The sequence below is a fragment of the Oryctolagus cuniculus genome, chromosome X (genome assembly GCF_051225735.1).
Source record: "Oryctolagus cuniculus isolate XC-2025 breed Fujian yellow rabbit chromosome X, ASM5122573v1, whole genome shotgun sequence".
Lineage (NCBI taxonomy): Eukaryota > Metazoa > Chordata > Mammalia > Lagomorpha > Leporidae > Oryctolagus > Oryctolagus cuniculus.
In genome coordinates, this window is record NC_142888.1 from 10404863 (window position 1) to 10429648 (window position 24786).

At 40.2% G+C, this 24786-nt stretch overlaps 1 protein-coding gene across 2 annotated transcripts in view; it reads left to right on the forward strand.

Moving 5' to 3' along the window:
- Positions 1-23409, forward strand: part of PDK3 (pyruvate dehydrogenase kinase 3) — a 102571-nt gene extending 79162 nt beyond the window's left edge. Inside the window, exons 9-12 of one of the 2 annotated variants that reach the window (XR_016228472.1) lie at positions 1610-1720; positions 4472-4585; positions 6600-8550; positions 11749-23409. Coding sequence is in view for 1 of the 2 variants with exons in the window: in XM_089324868.1 (XP_089180994.1) it covers positions 1610-1720; positions 4472-4585; positions 6600-6739; positions 11749-11779 (396 nt within the window). In the remaining variant the exon portion in view is untranslated. The remainder of the gene's footprint in view (positions 1-1609; positions 1721-4471; positions 4586-6599; positions 8551-11748) is intronic. The other variant, XM_089324868.1, reaches the window with a different exon arrangement.
- The last annotated feature ends 1377 nt before the right edge of the window (positions 23410-24786 follow it).

The following is a 24786-nucleotide window of genomic DNA, read 5'->3' on the forward strand; positions in this document are numbered from 1 at the left end:
CTGTAGATTTCAGTTAAGTTTATTTGGTCCAGAGTCTACATTAGCTTTGTTGTTTCTTTATTGATTTTCTGTCTAGCTCATCTGTCCATTATAAAAGTAGAGTATTGGCCGGTGCCATGGCTCACTAGGCTAATTCTCTGCCTTGCAGCGCCGGCACACCGGGTTCTAGTCCCGGTCGGGGTGCCGGATTCTGTCCCGGTTGCCCCTCTTCCAGGCCAGCTCTCTGCTGTGGCCAGGGAGTGCAGTGGAGGATGGCCCAAGTCCTTGGGCCCTGCACCTCATGGGAGACCAGGATAAGCACCTGGCTCCTGCCATCAGATCAGCGCGGTGCGCCGGCCACGGTGGCCATTGGAGGGTGAACCAACGGCAAAAAGGAAGACCTTTCTCTCTGTCTCTCTCTCTCTCACTGTCCACTCTGCCTGTCAAAAAAAAAAAAAGTAAGAAAGTAGAGTGTTGAAGTCTCCCATTACTATTGTATTGGAGTCAGTGTTTCTCTTTAGATCCATTAATATTTGTTTTAAATATCCAGACGCCCTGGCATTGGGTGCATATAGTCATATCTTGCTGTTGAATTGATCCCTTAATCATTGGATAGTGTCGTCCTTTGTCTGTTTTAACATTTTTTGTGTTGAAGTCTATTTTGTTTGATACTAGGATGGCTGCACCTGCATGCATTCCTTAGTTAAACATTGATTTAATAGTTTCTGTACATTGAGAAATCTGAGGGAAGCAAATAAAACTGACATATTTTGTCTAGTTGCTAAGTACAGTCATGCACTGCCTAACGATGTTTTGGTTCACAATGGACCACAAGTATTGTGGGGAGCAGGGCCTGCCTCCCACAACATGGCGAAATGAGTACTGAGACTACCGAGACTAGACTAGACCACTGAGACTATTAAGACTAACTCTATGCATCTGATCTCCCATCATATGGCGCTGAGAGAGTAAACAAATCTTACACGCTGCTTTGTTAATCAGCTGATTCCTGACCCAACCCCTTAAAAGGGGGAGAGAGACAACATGCGTGGCCGTGCCCCCCCCCCCCGAGAGAGTCGGTCGGAGAGCTCACCAGTGCCGCTCCTCCGTGGAGGCGGGGGAGCGGCAGCAAATCCGGGAAGGGCCGGGGAAAGAGAACAGCGCAGGGTCCGGTGTCGTTCCTCCGCGAGTGGGGGAGCGACAAAGTATCATGGTGATCCTGTAAGATTCTGTAGCCTGTTGAGGTGGTAGCCATTGTAGTTTGTGTGAGTGTGCTCTGTAATGTTCACACTATGATGAAATCCCTAACGAAGCATTTCTCAGGACTTCTCCTTGTCATTAAGTAATGCATGATTGTACTGTGCTGGATTCTTAGCTTAAGGCACCTCACTTAGACTTCATTAGAATCCCATTATACAGGGAGCTGAACAAGATCTCAAACCCAAGCCTATCAGACCCTGCTGTATTACTCTGCCTGCTTTGTTGTACACTGTTCCCAAAGGAGCCAAACTTCATTGAGAGTTCAAAGCCCTTGTGTCTTCTAGAGTACTCTGTTTAATGAGCTTATTGCTGACTCCTGGGTACAGATTGACTTATTTTTAATTTATTTGTAACATTTTATACACTGCAGATAAGTGACCTAGGTGGTGGAGTCCCACTTCGAAAAATAGATCGTCTTTTTAACTACATGTATTCAACGGCTCCTAGACCCAGCCTGGAACCCACAAGAGCTGCCCCTTTGGTAAGCGTCCTACACTGCTGCACGAAGGAAAGATCATTTACCTGGAGAGGGGCTCTGTTTACTGGAGGGAAAGAGCTTCCCATCTCCCCAGGTTGTGGCACTAGCCTTGCTGAATTAGAATGTTTCTGTGTGGTTTGGAGGAGGGGCAGTTTTTTTCCTTTGGCTCCTTCCATTATGATTGCTTTGAACTTAGATTTCTTCTCCAATTTGTGTCTGAGAAGTACTCTGAGTTGAGTGCCTCACTTCCAGATACAGAGGAAAAGCATTTCACAGTGGAGCACCATTTACCACCTTCTGCTGCCCTTAGACGGGGTGGATGCTCCCAGTGGGTGGCCCAAGGGCCAGGTGCAGGGTGTAGGGCTAAAGCTTGTTCCTGGGTACTCCTCAAGGCCCAAGTAACCCAGGGCCTTTGATTCTCCACTGTCAAATTTGTTTATATAATTAAAGCATTCAATTATGAAAACACTCAATTTTTATTTTTTATAACATAAGCATGAAACATATAGGTGGTACATGCATTTTCAGAGCCCTTTCTGTCACACTCTGGAAATAACCTTCAGCCCTATTAAGGCAGAGAGAAAAAGCTTCTGGTTACCATGGTAGCATTTAGACCCTGGTAGGGCCACACTTTCTTCCCCCTGCTGAGTGTTTCTAATTGACAAACAACAATTGAACCCTTTGTCATTAAACACAGCAACATACCTATCAGTCTGCAAAACCATTCAGGGTATAAATTAAGTTTCATTTTAAAGGCCTACCTGACTGATAACCACATAAGATTGTATTTTATTTGTATGAATAAAATCAAATGCTCGGCATCATTTATTTGAGACAGAGTTTGTTAACTCAGCATGTTGAAAACAGGGGAAGTCATTTATACAGGATTCAAGAAAATTCATGAACAATTTGGAAAGGCATTGCCTTGACCAACTTCTGGCACCTTCTTAAATGAACACCCAGAGAAAAAATGGCACTAGTGCTTTCCCCAGTTTTTTAAAATGAATGTAGGTTGTCTCTTTCAGGTCTTAAAATAGCATCTTGAGGGTAGCTTTATGTCATGGGTTTTTATGAAATGGAGGAGTAAGAGACCTTAAAATGTGCCCAATGCGTAGATGATGAGACTGAAGTCATGGCACAGTGGTACAGGTTGACTGTGTTCTTCCAGTACAGAATCCTCCCACTAGTGTCTCTCCCAGTGCATAAACTTCTCTCAACTTTAAAGTGGATGTGTGGCCATGTACTACTAGGAAACGAAATTTCCCCACTGACCACCTTAGCTGTTTAAGCCCTGTGCCTTGACAGACACACTTCTTTGTCAGCAGTGTCTGCCCACCTAATGCCTTTGGCCCTTTTGTGTCTTGGGAAACCTTCTCTGAACGTCACCAAGGCCAAAATAGGGGCACCTTCCTCTGCATTCCCTGGAACTCCAGGCTTCGCTGCCTCCTTGGCTTCAGTGCTGCGGTGTTCTTGGCTGGCCTCCATTAGATCTGAGGGCAAGTTCTGGGCCTTGCTTGACCACTGAGGGCAGATTTCCCTCGGCCTCTCCTTGGGGTCCACAGCTTTCCTTGCTCTGTCAGTACCATGACTGGCTGTTCTTCCCTCCTGGCCGTAGTCAGCCCATCCTAAAGCCCTTACGTGATGGGGTGCATTCCATCACTCTGCCCTTGCAGTCACGCCCTACCCTCAGCGGGGTGTCCCTGTGAGAGGTTCGATGTTTGAAAATGGCAGAAATCCATGTTACTTGGTCAAATTGCTACTCCTAGTAACTGTAATACCAGCTCTTCCATTTATTTAGTTTTACTGGGTGTTAGGCACTCTGCAAAGACTTTACATTTACATCATTTCACCCTTACAGCAGTGCCAGGGTAAGCTTTTTATTATATGTTCCGGTGAGAAAACATTCTCAAGGAGGTTGAGTAAACTGCTCAGAGTTGCCCAACAAAATTGGATTTCAACTTAGATGTGTCTGAATCTAAAGCCACAGTGCCTCATGTACATTACCCTCCTGCCTGCCCCCTTCCTTGATCTTGTTCATAGATTTAACCAAGGGTGACAAAATTTGATGGTAGAACACCACCCCCGCCACTGCCACCATTTCAGTTTCTGAATTTAGTCAGTTATTCTTACTGTTTTTTTTTTTAAACTTCTTACTGTTCTTGCCAATAAACACCAATGATTTACAGTCAGAGTTCCATGACTTAGAGATATGGGAGGTAACTGGAATATTTTTGTCTCTAAAAATGCATGAAGGGCCAAAAAGCAAACTACTCTGGCATTCTGAGAACCTTAGGGTGTAGCCTCTCAGAAAGTTGTTTTCTTTTCAGTGTTTTAGTCTTGTCACTGGTAGATTAGAAATCTGGTGCTATTACTTTTCCTTAAGAGCAAGAAATCTGATAGTGGAACTTTGAAATGATATGGGTTAGTTTTTAGTTTTGTTATCCAAGTAAATTCTACTTTAAGATTTGAAAAAAAGATAAATGCTGAAAGTTTGCTTCAAAAAGCATTAGTCAAAAACTAAGTTATGTCTATTATTATCTAAATATATGAACAGTGTTTCTGCAGGGTGAAAATAGAGAGATTGTGGGGACGAGTATGTGTGTGAATATATATATCATTGTAAAAGTTGAATCAATAATTCATTTTATTCAAATCTGAATCAAGAATTTATTTTCATCTTCTCTGAATATTCTTCATACAAAATATGCCCACATTTGTGCCTGTCTCACTGCATTAATTTTCTTTTCTTGATAGGCTGGATTTGGCTATGGTTTGCCAATTTCTCGTCTATATGCTAGATATTTTCAGGGAGACCTAAAACTGTATTCCATGGAAGGAGTGGGTACAGATGCTGTCATTTATTTAAAGGTACTGCATTTTATTTTTGTTACTGAAAAGGCATCTTTACTAAATTCTAATAACTACACAAATTATTATCTCTTCTATTCAGCTCAAATTTATGTCAGTTTCATGGGAAAACCATGTTATGCCTCACCTTTTATTTTAGGCTTGGAGATAGCAAAATATCAAGGATTGAGATATAAAAACCATATTATTATGTTCTTAAAGACATAAATATGAAAGTTGTTCCATTTCTATAAATAAAAAACATTGATTCTTAAAACCCTAGTTCTTTAATTGTGAGTTTAAATAATTGTGGTCCATTGAAAAGTTTAATCCAAAATGAGGCCGATTTTCATAATCTGAACATTTTAGTCTTTAGCTTTAAAAACTTTTTGGCTTTGCCAGAGTTATAAGAATTCAGTAATCATAATATGGTTTCATAAAAGGTTGACCTAATAATAAAGTTCTCTCTAATTCAATTTTTCTCATTTATTGGTGATGTTAGACTTTTGTCTCTATACTGTAGAATATTTGTAGCATTTTTTGAATGGGTAATATAGGCAAATGATAAAAATGTAAAAACTACCAAAGGGAAAGCTTACTCTCTCCCACTACTACCCCTAAGCTACCATTTTTCTTCCCCAGAGGAAAACCCAGGTCCCACTTTTTATGGATCCTCTAAAAATTAATTCTGCATTTATAAACTTAGGGGAAAGATGAATTTTTCCCACATAAGTGGAATGTTAGCACCTTGGCTTTTAAGACTTTCTAATATATCTTGGAGATTTTTGCCTATCAGTTCTTTGAGAACTTTTTTTTAATTTATTTGAAAGTCAGAGTTACAGAGGGGGCGGGGTATTCTATCCATTGGTTCACTCCCCAATTGGCCGCAAGGGCCAGAGCTGCGCCGATCTGAAGCCAGGATCCAGGAGCTTCTTCCAGGTCTCCCGTGCAGGTACAGGGCCCCAAGGACTTGGGCCATCCTCTACTGCTTTCCTAGGCCATAGCAGAGAGCTGGATCCGAAGTGGAGCAGCCGGAACTAGAACCGGCACCCATATGGGATGCCAGCACTTCAGGCCACGGCGTTAACCTGCTGCGCCACCGCGATGGCCCAGAGTCATTATTCTTAACTATAGCATAGTATGCTGCTATATGCAGTGCCATAGTTTAACCAGTTAAGAGTATTTCTCTTAGATGCCAGTACATCTAAATGATTTGATATTATTTGATGGCATATGTTTATAATTCTGGTATATATGAGTCTTTATTTATTCCAGACCAGTTAGAGAGCAATTGTGTGGTGACAGTAGTCAAAACAGTTGAGTATCTCAAAGCAGTACTAACTGAATTAAAATGCGTTCAGTTCTGGTCATGTGTACTTGAGTACTGGTTTTGAATAAGTGAATGTTTTTAATTTCTTTTAAAAAGCCATGGGATGGGAGGGAAGGAAGGAAGGAAGGATCATTATATTCTGAGGATTGTATCTATGAACTGCATGAAATCTGTTCTCTTTATAGTAATCATAATAATAATAAGCTTTTGGAGTAAGTGTTATGGCACAGTGGGTTAAGCCACTGTTTGGGACACCTGTATCCCATATCAAAGTGTCAGTTTGAGTCCTGGCTACTCCACTTCCAATCCAGCTTCCTGTTAATGCTCCTGGGATGGCAGCATATGATGCCCCAAGTACTTGGGTTCCTGCCACCCACGTGAGAGACCTGAATGGAGTTCAAGGCTCCTGGCCCAGCTTTGGCTGTTGTGAGCCTGTGGAGAGTGAACCACCGGATGGAAGATCTCTCTTTTTCTGTCTCTTTGTCACTCTGCCTTTCAAGTAAATAAGTATATATTTAAAAAAAAAAAGCTTTAATTTTTTTCCAAGACACTGTAAGTAAAAGTACTAAAATGTAATTTTAATTCAAATTCAAAATTACATATTAAGGTTTCTGATGTTTTAAGTAGTGAAATTTGGAATAGTACTTCACATGAAAAAATATGATACTGTGGACCTTCGGGTGTTTCTCTTAATTTTTCCAATAGGCTCTTTCAAGCGAGTCCTTTGAGAGACTGCCGGTTTTCAATAAGTCTGCATGGCGCCATTACAAGACCACGCCTGAAGCTGATGACTGGAGCAATCCAAGCAGAGAACCCAGGGATGCGTCAAAATATAAGGCTAAACAGTAATGTGCCACTTTGATTTTGTTATAAAGAATCTGATTTGTCCCTTGAATGTACTAGCCAGATGCTTGATACTTTCTGCCAGATTTTCTTTGTTTTTTTTTTTTAATTGATTAGCAGGTAATACTTGCACATTTTGATGGTATGCAGTGCAATATTTCAACACATACATGGAATAGACTGATCATTCCAGGCCAGTAGCATTTCATTTCTGTAACTTCCCTAAGTGTTTGGAGCCACCAGCTCTTTTCCAGTTCTTATATACATTATGCAATCCATTATTGTGGACTGTAATCACCCGCACTGTGCTATAAAACACTAAAACTTCGTACTTCTATCTGACTGTGTTTTGGTACCCATTATTCAACTTGTTTATATCTCCACCCTTCCCAACCTCTAGTCATCAGTATTCTAAGTCTAAATTGAGCTTTGTTTTTAACTTCACATAAGAGAAAACATAAGATATTTGTCTTTCTGTGTCTGCTATATTTATTTCTCTTAACATAATCATCTCTAGTTCCATTCATTTTGCTGCAAATGTCAGGATTGCATTGTTTTTTTGTGGCCAGATCATATACTATTGTGTGGACACCTAGGTTAAGTCTGTATTTTGGCTATTGTGAATAGTGGTGCAGTGAATATAGGAATGCAAGTGTCAACTTCAGATGCTGATATCAAAATTCCTTCTGATCTATACCCACTAGTGGGATGGCTGGGCTGTAGGGTAGCTCTATGTTTATTTGTTGAAGACCTCCATACTCTTCTCTATAATGGCTGTACTAATTTGCATTCCCACCAAGAGTGAATAAGAGTTTCCTTTTCTCTACATCCAGCATTTGTTATCTTTTGTCTTTTTTATAACATCCATTCTAGCTAGAATAAGATGATATCTCATCATGGCTTTGATTTGTATTTCTCTGATGGCCAGTGATATTCAGTTTTTTTTTTTTTTTCAAGCAAAGTGATCCCCAATGAAGGTAAGATTAGAGCAAACTTTTCACTTCAGACAAAGGCTAGCAAGAATTGGATACCAGAGGTACAGTATGAATAAAGATCCCACTGTTCTAGGAATCCTTGCACTGTAGAGGTATTAACAGCAAGAAGTAGGGGTTTGTCTTGCTGTATTTTATTTAAAAAACAATTAAATTTGCTATTTGTTGTGATCCTTAGATATTTATAGAAGAATGTTTCGAGAAATTTTCTGAGTTGAAGCTAAAAAATATAGGAGTTAAAATTATCAATATAAACAAAATATGATCTATCTATACAATGGAATACTATCAGCCATTAAAAGGATGGGCATTAAAAAAAAGAATGGGCATTCTAACGTATGCTACAGCATGGATGAACCTTGAAGTCATTATGTTAAGTGAAAACAAGTCAGACTGGAAAGGACAAATATTGCCTAGTTCCATTTATATGAGATGGCTAGAGAAGTCAGATTCATAGAACCAGAAAGTTGAAAGATTGTTTGTTGCCAGGCGCTGGAAGGAAGAGGGGATGGGGAGTTGTTGTTCAGTGGTTGCAGTTTTAGTTTAGGCTGTGAAAAAGTTGATAGAAATAGTGGTGGTGATGGGGGCACAACACCGTGTGTGTACTTAATGCCACTGAACTGTACACTTAAACATGGTTAAGATAGTTAAGTTCTATGTTATATACAGTTTATCACAACAAAAAAATTTAGAAGAAAAAATTGTCAGTCACAGGATAATGAATCTTCACTATTTTATGGTCATAAGGAAAATAATCCAGTCTTTGCTTTCCAATTTTTTTTTCTTCTGACTACCTGTAAGCTCCAACTCTACTAACAAGGGTAAGAGTGCTTTTGGTTTATTTAAAAGTTACCTTTTAGTAATAGAAAAGCAGGATATATACATTGTAAAAAAATTAGAAAACTTAAGTTAAAAAAAAGCAAGGAGAAACGACTGAATTCCCACAGCCAGAGATTGCCCCATTACAGTTTTATGTATGTTCTGTCAAATATTTTGCTATGTATGGGTGTGTTTGTGTATTTTTCCCAAAATGAGATCATGCTATTCATACTGTTTTACAACCTGCTTTTGTTTTGTTTAACCATCTTTACCTTTCCATATCAACAAATTTTCATCTCATTAAAATTCCCAGTGTGTCTGAACCAGGATACATTCCAGGATCATATCTGTGTAGTTTCAACTTGTCTTTAATGTAGAACATTCTGTTGTTGAGACACCATGTCAGTTATCCTGCAAAATGTACCACTTTGATTTGTTTGATTTCTTTGAAATGTCATTTGGCTTATTTGTCCCCAGTCCCTATATGTGAACTGGAAGTTGTTCTAAAGGTTCAGTGGAGCATTTTTGCTACAACACTCCATAAGCCCTGTTGCAGAATTACACTGTGAAGCACATGGTATCTAATTGATCCACCATTAGTGATATTAAGATTACATCAGTTTAGGTGATGGTTGTCTGATCTATTCCTTTTTTTTTTACCTTAATGTAAGCTGAGTGGTGGCATTTTGGCACTATACAAATGTCTACTTATACATCAGCCATTCTTCCTAATGGTTTTTTAACTCCATTAGATAATTTTGGCCTGAACCAATAATTTTATTGGTGTTTGTAAACGATTTTTTAAATCATTCCCTTGACAGTTATTACCTGACTTTCCCCTATAAAGTAAAGCTCTTTCTCACCAACTAAAACCATTCAGATACCTTCATGTATAGTTCTTCAAATATGTGTTCAATTCTTTCCCTTTAAATTTAAAGAGAAACTTAAATTCTCTTTAAGTTACCACTTTTCAAGGTAAGAAGGTAGGTTAAAAGCCACCTCAGGGGGCTGGCACTGTAGCACAGTGGGTTAATGCCCTGGCCTGAAGCGCCAGCATCACATATGGGCTCTGGTTCGAGACCTGGCTGCTCCACTTCCCATCCAGCTCTCTGCTGTGGCCTGGGAAAGCAGTGAAGGATGGCCCAAGTGCTTGGGCCCCTGCACCCGTGTGGGAGACCCGGAATAAGCTCCTGGCTCCTGGCTTCCAGTTGGTGTGCATTGCGGCCAACTGGGGAGTTAACCATTGGATGGAAGACCTCTCTCTCTCTCTCTCTCTCTCTCTCTCTCCCTGTCCCTGTCCCTCTCCCTCCCTCTTTCCCTCCTTCTCCTCTCTGTGAACTTTGACTTCCAAATAAATAAATAAATCTTTAAAAAAAAAGCCACCTCAAATTTAGTATTATTATGAATTATTATTTGGTGGTTAAATAGGCACACCTTTGGCCAGTGAAAGTTATTTTAATCTGAATCCTCTGTATTCCACTGACAAAAACCCATCGAGAGCTTTTATTTTAAAATTTATTTATTTTTATTTATTTAAAAGGCAGAGTTACAGAGAGGCAGAGGCAGAGAGAGAGGTCTTCCATGCACTTGTTCACTCCCTCACATAGCCGCAATGGTCACTCCAAGACCTAGTCTTGGAGTTCGGAGTCTCATTATGTCTTTTCTAGGCCTCTTTCTGGACAGAACCATAAAAATGCATTTTTTAAAGATTTATTTTATTTATTTGAAAGAGTTATAGAGAGAGGTAGAGAAAGAGAGAGAGGTCTTCCATCAGTCCACTGGTTCACTCCCCAGATGGCCACAACGACCGGAGCTGTGCCGATCCGAAGCCAGGAGTCAGGAGCTTATTCCAGGTCTCCCACGTGGGTGCAGGAGCCCAGGGACTTGGGCCATCTTCTACTGCTTTCCCAGGCTACAGCAGAGAGCTGGATTGGAAGAGGAGCAGCCGGGACCAGAACCGGCACGCACATGGGATGCTGGCGCTTCAGGCCAGGGCTTTAACCCACTGTGCCACAGCACTGGGAAAAAAATACTTTTTTAAAATCATGAATCCATGTTGGTATTTTGTATTCTATTTTATCATTGGATTGTTTCTAATGTATTTTAATTGTATACATGTTTTACCCTGAAAACCTTTATTCTTAACATCCTGAATACATCAGAAAGTTACTTGTATGCAGATATAATTTATAAAGCTTTGTGGTTTTATATCATTATAGTAGTATTGGTAATGTTTATTTTTCTTTGTGAAAGTCTCATGATAGACCTCTGAGCAATATTGAGGGGCTGGCCACTCATCTCCAATGATGAAATTTGGAGGAGTTTGGTTTGTGCCTGTATGCGGATACACACATTCACTGCCACCATTGCCAGCCAAGAATAAACTAAATCAGCTTGAAATGCCAGATGAGATAAGTTTCCCTTGATTCCACTTTCAGTCTGTATATATGTAAGTCAGCATGCTGGACATCGTATGGCCAGTAATTCAAACTTTTGCTCTGATAAATGGAGGAATTTAGATCATGTGGGTGCCATATTTATAGAAAATAAGATCTATGTGAGTTCTAATAAGGTGAATAGGTTAGTAGGTTGTATACTTATGTGTAAGTCTTAATTTCTAATATATTATTAGACAAATTATAACAGAAAGCAGTTTTTAAACTTCTACAATGCTTAGCCTGAGAGTTAAAACTGTTAAGCTATACAAATAGGATAATTGGTAGAGATTTGGTGAAATGTATTTAACAGGAATGATAAATTCACTAGATGGTTATACATGAAAAATTCCAAAAAATTTATTCTCTAAGCAGTTTTTAAAGTAGCAGCTTTATTGAGATATAATCCATACCCCATAAAATTCACGTTTTAAAAGTTCAGTGAGTTTTAGTATATTCACAGTTGTGTAGTCTTCACCTGTATTAATTTTTGAATATTTTCATCATCCCAGAAAGAAGCCTCATACTCATTAGCAATCACTCCCCATTTCTAATCAGATTTTTAACTGAGAATAAAGAACTGTTTAAAGTAGACATGAGTAATTGAATGGTGATTTTTTTTCAATAACCATAGAAAATAATTCCGAGATAAGGCAAGGATTTTTGAATTCTCACCATATTAAGTACTCTAAGTAAGTCTTAGTTAAAATACAGGTGGTTGTACTTGTAAGCTCACTATGGATATTCCCATTATTTTCTTTGTAGGGACAAGATCAAGACAAATAGAACTTTCTAGAGAACTGAATTGTTTGGTCCTCTCTGTGAAGAAAGATTGTCTTCTGCAAGTCAACCAGAGAAAATTCCTTTCTTCTACCAACTCTGAGCGTGGCACCATAGCTGTCCCCAGTGCTTGAATGTGTGTTTTCTTCTGTACCAGACGGACTTTTCCACGGAGCCTTTCCGATAGCTACTCCAGATTTTCCACTAAAGTAGTGACTTGAGTAATTTTCATAATACCTTGCTATGGTGTGGTTGATGCCTGCCACAAATGAGCACAGAGCCTCCTTGGAGCTTGGGTGCACTCCTACTTTCCATCTTGTTATAGAGTCCCGTGTCTGAGACTTCCCTGGGTACAGAGCTCCTTCCCTATTCCATATACAGCAGTTCCTGCGGCTGCTGTTTGTGACCAAATAGCAGATTTGGTACCTCTAACTAGGGCCTAGGAAGCTGGAAGTAGAGGACATCCGCTGACCATGTCTTGGTAATTCAGTCCCAGGGCCCTCTCTCCACGCTCCAATTTAGGCTTTAGCCTTCTTCCATCTGCTCATATTTTCACTGTGAGGTGTGGTACTTGTATGTTAGATCTTACTGATGCATTGATTTTATTTTAAGAATCATTTGTGTATTTCCATTCTGTTGATTAAAACGTTCCAAAAGTTGTCTTGGAATTTTTCACTGAACTGCTTGGTTTCCAATATCTTAAGTGAAAAGCTGACTTTTGTCCAATACTGAGTATTGTAAAGAGTGGGAAGTGAAGTTTTTGTGCTTCTGTAAGAATTTCACCAAATATTGTACCTTTGCCATCTTATATTCCTTTGTAGTCTTCTAAGGAATTGCAATTCCTGCGTGATGCACTTTACTAGTTGGAAAATAGACTACTTAAGGCAGAAGTTCTATTTTATTTTGAAAAATGCTTATAGGTCTCTGTAATTTTAATTTTTATTAATGTTACACAGTTTTAGAATTGTTGGCCTAGTCTGATTTTCACAGTCCTTTATGATTTGCCTAGAAGGTGGAAGTGGGAAGTAGCAGAGGACTTAGAGTCAAGGAAGAAGAATGGTGTCATAATATCCTGGGCTTTCTGAGGGTTTAGATTTAAACCAGCCTCTTGCGCATCTGCACAGGTTATATTTTCTCTTGATGATACTTTTTCACATATCTCATCTACTCCAACTTCTGTTCTCTTTCAGTGTGTGTATAAAGGTTGTTGTCCACTGGTGTAGAAGTTGAAGCTTCTGAAGTCTTCCTTCGCCTTCAGTCACATGATAGTAGCAGCGCAGTTATCTGCTGCATCCATAGCAAGGGACCGTGCCCAGTTGGCACAGTTTGACTACATCTCTGTTTCCCTCCATCCCGCTGAATCTACTTTTCTTCCCTTTCATTGTATCACCTGAGCTCATGGTAGCTCACTTCATGTGAGAAAGATCTCATCTCTTCAGTCCTTAGAAGGATCTAGTCAGAGAACATTTTTAGTCAGTCGGGTAAAACAAATACCCATCAACTTCCCAGAGACAGGAGAGAGATGGGTCATATGGCAGCCTGTTGGTTTGAGGACAGAATCAGTGTCTTGGGGATGCAGCTTCTCTATATGATGATTTTTTTGTATTATAAAAGATGTCTTCAGAATAATGATCCTTTACATTTAAAGACCGTCGCCTCCTTATAAATATTAGCTAGCGTTTCAGTATTTTGGTAGGCCTCAGTTTCCAACCACATTCCTTTACACTTTCAAATGTGATACAGTGCAGGAAAGGAGGCAACAGAGTCCAATTGTATCACCTACTACCCTGTCTTGGCACTGTTTTCAATTATTTGAGAAGTGCCCATTGCTCACCAAGCCCTCACAACAAGTACCCTGTAAGGGGCTGAATATACAGGATATAGTGCACAAGAATTCTATCACATTCTTCCCTTTACAAGTCTTTTCCAAAAGTACAAATTTATTTCAATGTTTTAATGACTTCATCGATGGTCTACTAATATTCTTTTGGATTTGCTCATTTCCATCTGACCGAAGTACAATATTGGTTCTCTTGCCTTTGTTTTCTTCACTAAGAACTTAATTTTTCTCCTAAAGCAACCACAAGAAGAGTTTCTAGGACATCTCATATTATTACAGTTACCAACTTCTTTATCCAAGTATTGATTTATATACTCATTTTCAATATGTATTTGGTTTTTTTGAAAGAGTTAGAGAGAGAAAGGGAGGGATAGATCTCCTCTCCACTGGGTCACTCCCCAGATGGCTACAACAGCCAGGGCTAGTCCAAGCTGAAGCCAGGGGCCAGGAGCTTCATCCAGGTCTCCCACATGGGTAGTAGGAACTCAAACACCTGGGCCACCCTCTGCTGGTTTTCCAGGTGCATCAGCAAGGAGCTGGATTGAAAGTAGAGCAGCCAGGGCATGAACTGGCACCCATATGGGTGTTGGTGTCATAGGCGGCAGCTTTACTCCCTGCACCACAACACCGGCCCCCATTTGTATTCTCTTTGTTGGATGAACTCAGGCATATTGCTTTAGCCATTTGCTGCGTTTGTCTGTAAGCAAATGGTCAGATTTCTACACATAGCTTGTAATGTAAATAGACAGTGACCACTTCTCAGAGAAATTCTCCCCCCTTCCTCTGTTAGGCCTTCTCATTTACTCCCTTTTAAGTGTTTGAGAACTGTGTCTACTGTTTGAAATAGTGCCTGGCATATAGTAGGTGCATAGTAAATATTAGTTGAATCAAAGAGGAGAACTGATGGACATTTCCCTTGAGTAGTGAGATAATACCTCTCTAAGGCCTTAAACTGTCATTGTCTCCAAAATAAAAATAATTCAGATCTGAAGCTATGGGAGTGCTGAAATTCCTTTTATAGTGCTAAGAGGTAACTTTAAAATGTAGGAACACGAAAGGAAGGAAGTAGGGATGGATCCTCAGGAGCTATCTGATCCTTTCTTTGTCTCAGATATCTAACTTGGCCTTAATAAAGGGATTCTTTCTGTGCGAACAATGGTGATTTAACAGCCTTGCTTTTTAGATTCTGGAGATCGTTCACACACTGTCCCAGTGGATCCTTACAGTGCCATGAGGTGAACCACACAGGCCTATCTCTGTTTTCCATGTGAAGTCCAGAGCAGTTAAATGGTTTGCTAAGGTGGCATGGTAAGTGATTGGAAGAACCAAAGTGAATAGTTGGGTTTTCTTGTTCCTCAACTGGAGCTGTGAACCAAACACCAGGTAATTACCATTCTGTCTTTTGAGGAATTTCTTGGGTGTATTAGTCCTCAAGGGTAAGCTCAAAACCAAAAATTTTATATAATGCCAGGTAATTCTACTCAGGAGAGGTTTTCTTTTGTGTGTTTCCATTTTGGCATAGGTAGAGGAGATAATCAGATGGATTTGGCAGCTTGTACCGAGAAAGATGGGCAACATAAAAGTATATAACTGTAGGTAATTGCTACAGTTATTTAGACTTAATTCTATGTTTGAGTGAAGTCAGTGTTTACTGCCAGCCCTTTCATACAAAGACTCCAGATTTGAGAGTTGATGCTTTTATCTTTGGTGGACTGGATTGCAGATTCAGCTAGATTTCCTCGCATATTTACACATGTATTTCTGTTGCTGTAACTTAGGAATAAACAGTAACTTGGCGGGCTTTCACTGTCCCTTTCCTTTGGCGATGTTACCATGTTGTCATTACTGTGTTGTTGTGTGTCTCTAACTGGTGATTCTGAGAAGTCTGACTCTAGATGCATTTTTTCCCTTTTGTAACTGACCTGATTGTTTGCCCTGGATGCTTGTGATTCTTTGTTTATCCTTGAACTTCAAGAACTTCATTCCAGTATATCTCAGGATAAACAGTTGTCTGTTGACTTGGCTTTTTCTTGTACACATTAGATTTTGACATTTCAGGCCTTACTGCATTTCATATGGGTTTATTCTTTTCTCTTCTTCAAAAATTTGTCCTTTTATTGGCTGTCTCTCATCTGTTCTTGGGATTTCTCTTTCCTTTGGTGGCTTTCATCTCCTTGTCTTTCCTTGTGCTGTGGGATTTTTGTGTCACTTTTTATCCTCGATTTCACTTACAGGTTTTCCTGTACTATTGAGTCTAGATCTTTTTGCTTATAATGTAGCTTTCGCTTTGGTAACCGTTTTTTTTGTTTTTATTTGTTTCTTTCCTTAGCTCCTTACGTTGTCCTCTTTGAGTCCTTATTTCATTTCTTTGTTTTATAATTGTCTTGGTTTCTGAAATCATTCTTTTTCCAGAGAATTTTTATGTGTTTTTGCTCCTTGTGTTTCTTTTCTTGTATTGTGTTGCTGCACAAGTATCATGATGGCTGTTTGTGCTTATTATTTGTGTTTTGCATAAGACCAGTTTTCTCTGCCCAAGAGAGAACTCAACTCCTCCTGTTGAAAGCAATTTTATGTATAACTGACACATAATAATTGTGCATGGGGTACAGTGTGATGTTTCAATGCATATGTACTTTGTATAATGGTCAAATAGAGATTAATTAGCTTATACACCACCTCAAACACTATTCATTTCTTTGTGGTGATTCTCTTTTGTAGCTATCTTGAAATATACATCATTATTATCTATAGTCATCCTAGTGTGCAACCAAACACCAGAATTTACTCTTCCTGCCTAATTTTTTAAAGATTTATTTATTTATTTGAAAGAGTAACACAGAGAGAGGAGAGGCAGAGAGAGAGAGAGAGGGAGAGGTCTTCTATCTGATGGTTCACTCCCCAATTGGCCGCAACGGCCAGAGCTGCACTGATCCGAAACCAGGAGCCAGGTCTCCCACTTGGGTGCAGGGGCCCAAGGATTTGGGCCATCTTCTACTGCTTTCCCAGGCCACAGCAGAGAGCTGGATTGGAAGTGGAGCAGCCAGCGCCCATATGGGATCCCGACACTTCAGGCTAGGGCGTTAACCCGCTGCGCCACAGCACCATCCCCTTCCTGCCTAATTTTAGCATCATTCCCATTGACCAACCTGTTCCCCTTCCACCTACTCCTACCTATCCCATACCTCTTCCCCCCTCTTTTTTTTTTTTTTAAGTGAGAAGTGTTTGAATGATCACCTTAGCTCTTCAACTGTAGTGCCTTCTGTGGACGCTTGGATCTTCTGGCCTGAAAGTGGCCAAGTCCCACAGGAAGGAAGAGTGTCTCCTTGTGCTGTCTCCTCAACAGGTGTCACTCTAGGAGGAGTGAGGTGGGCCTTATCATTCTGCTCTGCTGGATGGTATGGAGTGAGCTTCTGTGTGATGGGTCCCTGACTTTGTCTTTCCACTTTTCCTCCCCACTGCTGTTCCTGTGTGGGATACCAGAGGGAACAGAGAGAAAGAATACAAAGGGTGCATCTGAGGTCTCAGCTTCCCCTTAGATTGTGTTTCTGGAAACCTGCTGCCTGTCTTTATTTCTCCAACTTAGGAAAGGATTAGTGGAGTTCTTTGGTACCCTCTCACAAACTGTCCTGTAATTTTTATCTGCTTGAGACTAGGAGAAATGGGAGAAATCTTTTTTGATTAGTGCCCAACTTCGCTGTGTCTGTCATATATTCCCCCTGGAGTCCATGGTATGGGACTGTGGTTTTTATTAGTTTCGTTATGGACTGCTTCTTGCTCAGTTTTTGGATATGTATGCTGAAGGGCAGGAGCCCTTATGTAAACATGCACTTATTCTGCCAAGTTTCCCAGCAGCCCAGGTGCTTAAACATTGACTTTGAAGATAATGTCCTTCATAATCTATATGTTAGTAAACAGAAGGAGCCAATATTGCCAGCAGGAAAGCACCATTAACAATGTAATCAATACAGGATTTTTGTTTACTGTTCCATGTGGAAAGATAACTGTTAACTCAGGTTCCTGTGTCATTGATTAGAGATATCAGTACCTTCTGGTTTGAAAATAGTGAACATGTGACATTTTAAAAAATTTCAGAAGTTATCAGTCATTGACAGTGATTAATTAGTTGATTAAATATGATCGAATATTTCAGACTTGCATAAAATCAGAGTTATGAGAAGTATAAGCTCTTTTTTTATTACCAGGTTGTAGTCCGTCTGTCGCACTGATGGGGTTAACCCTCTGGGATCAGGCTTTAGCGTGACTGATTGCCTCTTCAGTCAACCCATTTCAAAATCTGGCTTATTATGAAATAGAAAATATTAAATCTTCACCAAGATTTTTTTTCTTGTTGTTCATGAAACCTTCAGTTGGTTTCTAAGTCTGGGGCCTACATTGAAACACACAGGTGAAGGTTTCAAAAGTGCATGTTACTGGTGGATCATGGAGTGGGAGTTTTATTTGGCCTGTTTGTAGGCCTGAAGCCCCTTGCTTCAATAGCCAGCACATTCCTCTAGACAGTCAGCATCACACTTGTGTCACCTTCAGTGCTCCAGTTTAATGACCAAGGAACAGGAGGGACGACCTTCCTGTATCACCAAACTCCACCCTTGGCCGTGTCTGCTTAGAGGACTATCTTTTCCCTACTGTCTGTCTGGTGGGAAGTAGAGGATTGATTGCAAATCCCTCCATGTGTCACAGAAACCAAGGAAATGAAGGGGACAAAGAGTAGAGTCATGTGAAGGGAAACTGTTGAGTCCTCCATTTCAGTAACACCCAGTGCCTGTTGCGTGCTAGAAACGGTGCCAAGTGCTGGGCACATGGCAGTGGTCAAAGAAGTCAGAAGTCGCTGCCTTGTGAGCTCATGCTCTATTGGGGAGACAGCCTAGAAACCGAATAAGGCCCTGTTATAGTCCAGTTGGGAGGTGAGTGCTATGGAGAAAAAAAGCCAGGAATGGGGGATACGGAGGTGGCCCCAAACGTTCTGAGTGTTGCTTTCATCATGGACAGGTGTTCCTTAGAGGAGGAAGTGTTAACGTTCCCTGAATCCTTTTCACCATTGTGTCTGTTGTCCTGAATTTTGAGAGTCCATCTTGTATGCCTGGCTCTGCACCCAGTTCTGCAGGGGGTCCTGTGGAAGCCCCTGCATTGTGGCCTCAGGTGCGCAGAGTAGGCTGAGCCCATTTCAGTTCACTGTCTTACTGACCAACATGGAGCCATGTCAGGTCAGAGGAGCCAGCTTTCACAAGCAAATTTTCTTGAATGCTGTCCTCATAACAAAAATCCAGTTACAGCAGTTCCAGACTTTTTAGGACTTCGGAATCCTTTTTTTTTTTTCTTTTTTTGTAAGTTAAAGCCTGTGGAGGATGATTACTGGAGTTAAGATAGCTGTTCTGCAGGAGGAGGAATCTCATTCCCTATTTGCAGATTCTTTCAGAGGTGAAGGAAAGGATTGTTCAAGAGGGCCTCCCTCTCAGGGCTGTGGAGTGCTGTCAGCTGTGTTCACTAGCCCCAAATGAGGAAAATGCAGCAACAGCCGTGTTGTAGTCATAGAGTTCTTGAGAAACCTCTGGTTCTGCCTTTCTGTCCATCTGTAAAAATGGGACAGAATTCCCCATGATGTCCGGGGTAGGCTTAGGGCAGCCAGAGTGCAGCTTGTTATTTTGCCTGTGACACAGGCTGTCTGAGGAGAGCTGAAGTTCCTCATAGCCACCTACCTGACTGCCCTTTGGGGTAGAGCCCAGTGACCCAGTAACTTGAGGTTTAACTGCCGAGAGGGAAATGGATTGTGTTTAGTTATTCCTGTAGCTACAGCTAGTTTGTCACCCTTAAAATGGACATAGTTGCATAAACAAAAGCACTGGAGGGTATTATGAGAGTCTCCAAATATCTGATCCAGTTACATGCCTACAATCAACCCCCCTCCCCCCCCGTCTTGTAGTGATACCCTTTCAGTGTTGGAATACTGCCACCAGGCAGCTTGTACATGTGTTTCTTTGCCTAAAACACCCAAGATGTGGCATCAGTTTCCGGTCTCCCCATCCTTTCCTGCTCAGTGGTTGGCTACTGCAGGAGCAGTGTGCATCCCAATTCCAAATGGAGACTTCATTCTTTGACAGAGGTCTCGATTGTCTCTTTGTTTTAAAAAAAATGTATTTGAAAGAGTTACACAGAGAGTGAAGGAAAAGCAGAGAAAGAGAGAGCTTCCGTCATGTGGTTCACTCTCCACATGGCTACAATGGCTGGAGCTGGGCTGATCTGAAGCCAGGAGCTTCCTTCAGGTCTCCCATGTGGGTGCAGGGACCCAAGGACTTGGACCATCTTCCACTGCTTTCCCAGAACTAGAACTGGTGCCCATATGGGATGCCAGCACTGCAGCCAGCGGCCTTACCTGCTATGTCACAGTGCCGGCCCCTGGATTGTCTTTTGAAAAATGATAAGAAGCAGAGCTTGAAGTCTGAACTCCAATGGCCCAGTTTGGACTGTTGGGAATATTTTTGTGGCTTTTTTTTAAATGTTAGAGAATTAAAGTAGTAAATTTATGGTGATAGTGGATCCAGGAAGCTTACAGTGAGAAGAGTATGAATATAACCTGAAAAATATTTTCTCTGTTCTATAAATCTCTCAGTGACATTTGGATTAATCAAGCATAATTAAATGTAGTTAGATTTTTGTCAGATTGTAGTTCAAAATAATATTCATCTATGGAGAGGGTAATATATTCTGTGGAAATTTTATTAAGCACTTTAGTTAAGCAAACACTAAGGAGAACAAAATCAGCCTCAGGAAGGTTAATTACTAAAAAAACACAAAGTATAGTAGATTATGTAAATCATTTTAATTTTGAATACCATGGCTTGAGCTTTAATTTACATCAAGAGGTATTTTGGATTTGTTTTTCACATTATATTTTCCAAAAGCACAGAATTACAATTGCATTCTATAAAAGTTCTAATCATTTTAGGATTCCATTAGGTTTGCTTAACTTTTTCATGTTATAGTTTCTAAAAGTACATTCTAACTAATTACTTTAGGATTCAACTTAGTTTGTATACATGGTAAGACCTGCATTTTTATGTCTGTGCAACTGATGGTTTTAAGAGAATTATCAGGCGAGAGAATGCCTGTGAAAGCATCTTCCCCATGCCTGGCCTCGCAATAAATGTTGATGTAAAAGAAAAAAAAAAAGTTAACAGTTAAGGAATATAGACTATAGTGATGAATCTTTTTATTTTCATAATTTCTTTGAAGGGAGAAATAGATCAAAATGATTTTATATGTATTTTTTTTTTTTTGTACTCAGAGAATTACATTTTCCCTATCCTTGCCTGTCTCAGGGAATAGCCTTTGCTACAAGCCCCATGGAAATCTTGGGAACTCTATCATAATGTGTTCAGAGTTGACAGTCCTTGTCTCAATTTTAGAGCTAGAATTTCAAAGTCTTGTTATCTCAGGAACATGAGATTCCCCCCCATGGTATCTGAGCTGTGCCATTTTCTTAATAAATGACATCCAAATTTCTTTTGTCTTTTATCAAAGATCTCTTTATCATGCCTCTCAGATTTTCATAGCGAGAAAACCCTGCAATTTGGTATTGTTTGAAAATTTTGCTTCTTGGCTTCTCAGTGAGGATTCTGTTTTCCATTGAAACTTACTCCTTTGGGAACAATAAGCTTTCACTTGAAAGAACATCCGTTCTCTTAAATAATTTTAACTTCTGTTAACCTAAAAGTGGCTTGTTAATTTGAATACTCCAGATAATTCTGCAAATGGGCCCAAACAGCAGCAATGTCAAAGATCATATGTGTACAAAGTGATGTTTGCCATACACTTGGCAAAGTAATGCTTAATTCATCCACATAGGATTGGGTTAACTGCTCTCCAATTCATCTTTGTCTTCCCACTTGTTTGAAAATGGCAAACTTAGAATGGAATGTATATTAATAACAGAACTACTTAATGTTTTAAAATGTTCTTACCTTGAGATTCCTTTTTTTTTTTTTTGAGAAAAAATCTTAACATTCAATTCTGCTCTGTTTTGACTGTTCACATATGCTAGACATTAAAAAGGCAATTGCAAAAGTGAAAACTGATTGGAAGTCAGTAGCATTCTCCATTTTGCCATGCTAAATGATGTGTCACAGAAGGACTTTGTGAGAACAGGTAGGTTGAGTGTAAAATGTTATACTATTGTTTATACCCCTTTCTTATCAATTCCATTTTTTTATCATTTAAACTGTTATGACTGTGAGGAATCTCATTCTGTATTTTAAAAGGCACTATATTTACAGTAAGAACTGACATTATATTTTTATCCAAAGAAATGCTGAGGTTGGTATCCATCTCACATGTTTAATTAAAATGCTTTAGAACAGTTAAGACAAAAACCTGGAACTGTGGGGATCTGGCAGAACTTGACACTGCCTGTGGTGGAAGGGACCAGGCTGAATCTTTTGGGTCTCACTCGCCCAGTCCTCTTGGGAGACGGGTTTTTGCCTGGCTGCTGTAACCAGCAGAAAAAGTGACATAGAAGGGACTTGATGAGAGCCCGTGTCTGCTCCCTTTTCAAGATACCTACGTAACTCTTCTTGGGGAAAGCATTGCATCAGGTCCTTTGGAATCTTGCTTTTCCCTTTTACGATTCCCTGTTAGAGCTGACTGACAGGTGATTTTGACCAAGAAATTATGCATATACTTGAAAAAAATTTTTAGACTAAATGTGTCTTAACTCTGTAGTGGGCCGCCAAGGCAAGGTTTACCTATAAAATATAAAGTACAAAGTACTTGGGAAATTGAAATGGACTTTATGCAATGTTGGTGGAATCAAGTTCTGTTGCCTCTTTTATTTCCAATATGTTTATTGTTGCAGTTCTAAATCTCTTCTCCCAGCGTCGCACTGCACTAAAGCTGAATGCTACATTCTGATGAGAAACCAGAGTTGTGCCTGAGTCAGCCCTGGCTGGCATGGCACGTTTTTTAGAAGAATGGAACCTCCCGCATTAGCATTCTGACTCACCATAGTCTTGGCAGAGTTCCTTGGTATTAAAATCATTTGAGGTCGTACTTGCAGCCTAAGGTTTATATACATGCAGTCTGCTGCTCTGAGGCCGCATCCTCACATTGTACGCAAGTGCTTGAAATTTAAACATTGCCCAGGTTTAGAACAACTCGTGGATGCTTAAGAAATATTGGAACTGAATACGAAAAACCGTTGTAGAGTAAAACGTATCATTTTGAACATAGCTAGTGCTGCAATTAAATGTAAACTTGCTTGCTTTGCTGGTTTTTCATCATAATTCCTTGATTCTAAAACGGAGTCTAAACTGGGAGCAATTGCTGATTTGATAAGAGAAAATATTAACTTGTACATGAAATATATGCTCATTACAATCTTTGTACCCACAAGCTTGAATCTGACCTAGTTCACCCTGTGCCTCTGTCAGCTTCATTACAATGATAAATGTACACACATGTTCATGTTTCCAAGCAGCCTTGTAGTTTGTGGAATGAAGCCAGGCCCCCCCAAATTCTGTGCTCTTTTGGTGGGTGGCCTGGCTCGTAGACACTGTCAGGAGTGAAAGGTGACTTTGGTTTAAGGTAATTTGTCACTCCGCGTTTCATGGAGAAAAATGTTTTGCTGCGATTGTTGGGAAAAAGTGTGACCAGAGAAGTGTGGGAACCAGATACCATTTCCCGTAGGTTGCAGAGCAATCTGTGGTGTCCGTCATAGCCAAACTAGTCCTGGAGCACATGGACGATTCTGTACCTGAATACCCAAAACAATAAAATAGTAGTTGTGATTCACTGTGCATCAGTGTGGTGTTTTCTTAGTTCTAGTCTGTATTCCTGTCACTCCTACCTGTAAACTTCATCTTCTCTCTTGGTTTCTGAAATTCATCTATGAACAGCACCAAGAACCATTACAAGTTGCTGGGAATAAATGAGGTTGTTTACTTAAATTCTTATGATCCATTAAAGGAAAAATCAGTTGTTTCGATTCCATGTAGCAGGAAAAATGGAGCTCACCTTTTAGAGGGCATCCTTTGGACAAAATATGGGAGCTGTGTAACAGTAAATTGTGATAGTGGTAGTTTTCAAAATATGGTCTATGGATGGGGAAAGAAGCCCGGATAATATATTGCCCAAGCTAGGACACTTTTGCGAATGAAAAAGAGCACTATTAGTATTCTGTGAAAATGGATGTAAACCTCAACTGCCCTGGATAAACTGGAGGGGCCCGGCTGTGGACCGCCTACAGCAAATTACCTGAAACGCAGCTTAGCACAGATGCAGGGTCCTGGGCTCCACTTCAGCTCTACCGACTTTGAGTCTCTGCAGTGAAGTCTGCACAAATCTATATAGCAAATGCCCCAGGGGAATTCTTTAAGAAGTATGAGTTTAGAACTGCTGCCATGTGGAATATTCGGAAGATAAACCATTTGAATATTTTTGATTAAAGGGCTGTTGATTGCTGTGTCTTGTGTCAGGAGTCAGAACAGCACTAGCACCAGAACCCAGGGCTGCGAAGACATTTGACTGCAGTTATGTGCTTCCCCAGCAATAAGAGATGTATAGTCATGTTATTTAGCAATATGTCATCCTTTTACTAAACGCTCAGTAACTAGGGGATGTCTTGTCTTTTTCTAAATGAATATGAGAGCCATGTAACTGCTGTCTTGCATATTTGTCACTAAAACTCAAAAGTTAGAGAAAATCTGAGGGGAAAACCATGGGTTTGAACGATTCTTGGGCAGTGTTGCTGTGGAAAATGAGGTCGTTTCTGCTACCAGCTAGCTGTGTGAACCACGCCTTAGTTTCCTTATCTGTAAGATTTGGGAGTTGGACTGTGTGGATCCCAAGGCCCTTTCCCAGTTTGATGCTTCATGGCACTGTTTAAAATAGGAAGCAGTTACTAATCAGCTACTTTCAGGTTGTAGTATATTTGGCCCCCAAAATACAAATCCAGTGACTCTTGAAAGTGACAGTGGTGTTAGTCAGATTTTTAAAATGATCCGTCTGTATTTGACTGAGATAACCACTGCACTAAGGCATCATTCATAACTTGGGACTAGCATTCTCGGAGCAGCTGCTTGTGTCCTGGATTGAAATTCATGAAGAAAGCATGCTTTAGACTCACGAAGAGCGTCCCCCTCAAGATCACGTGGTTCACTGGAACTGCTGCAGAG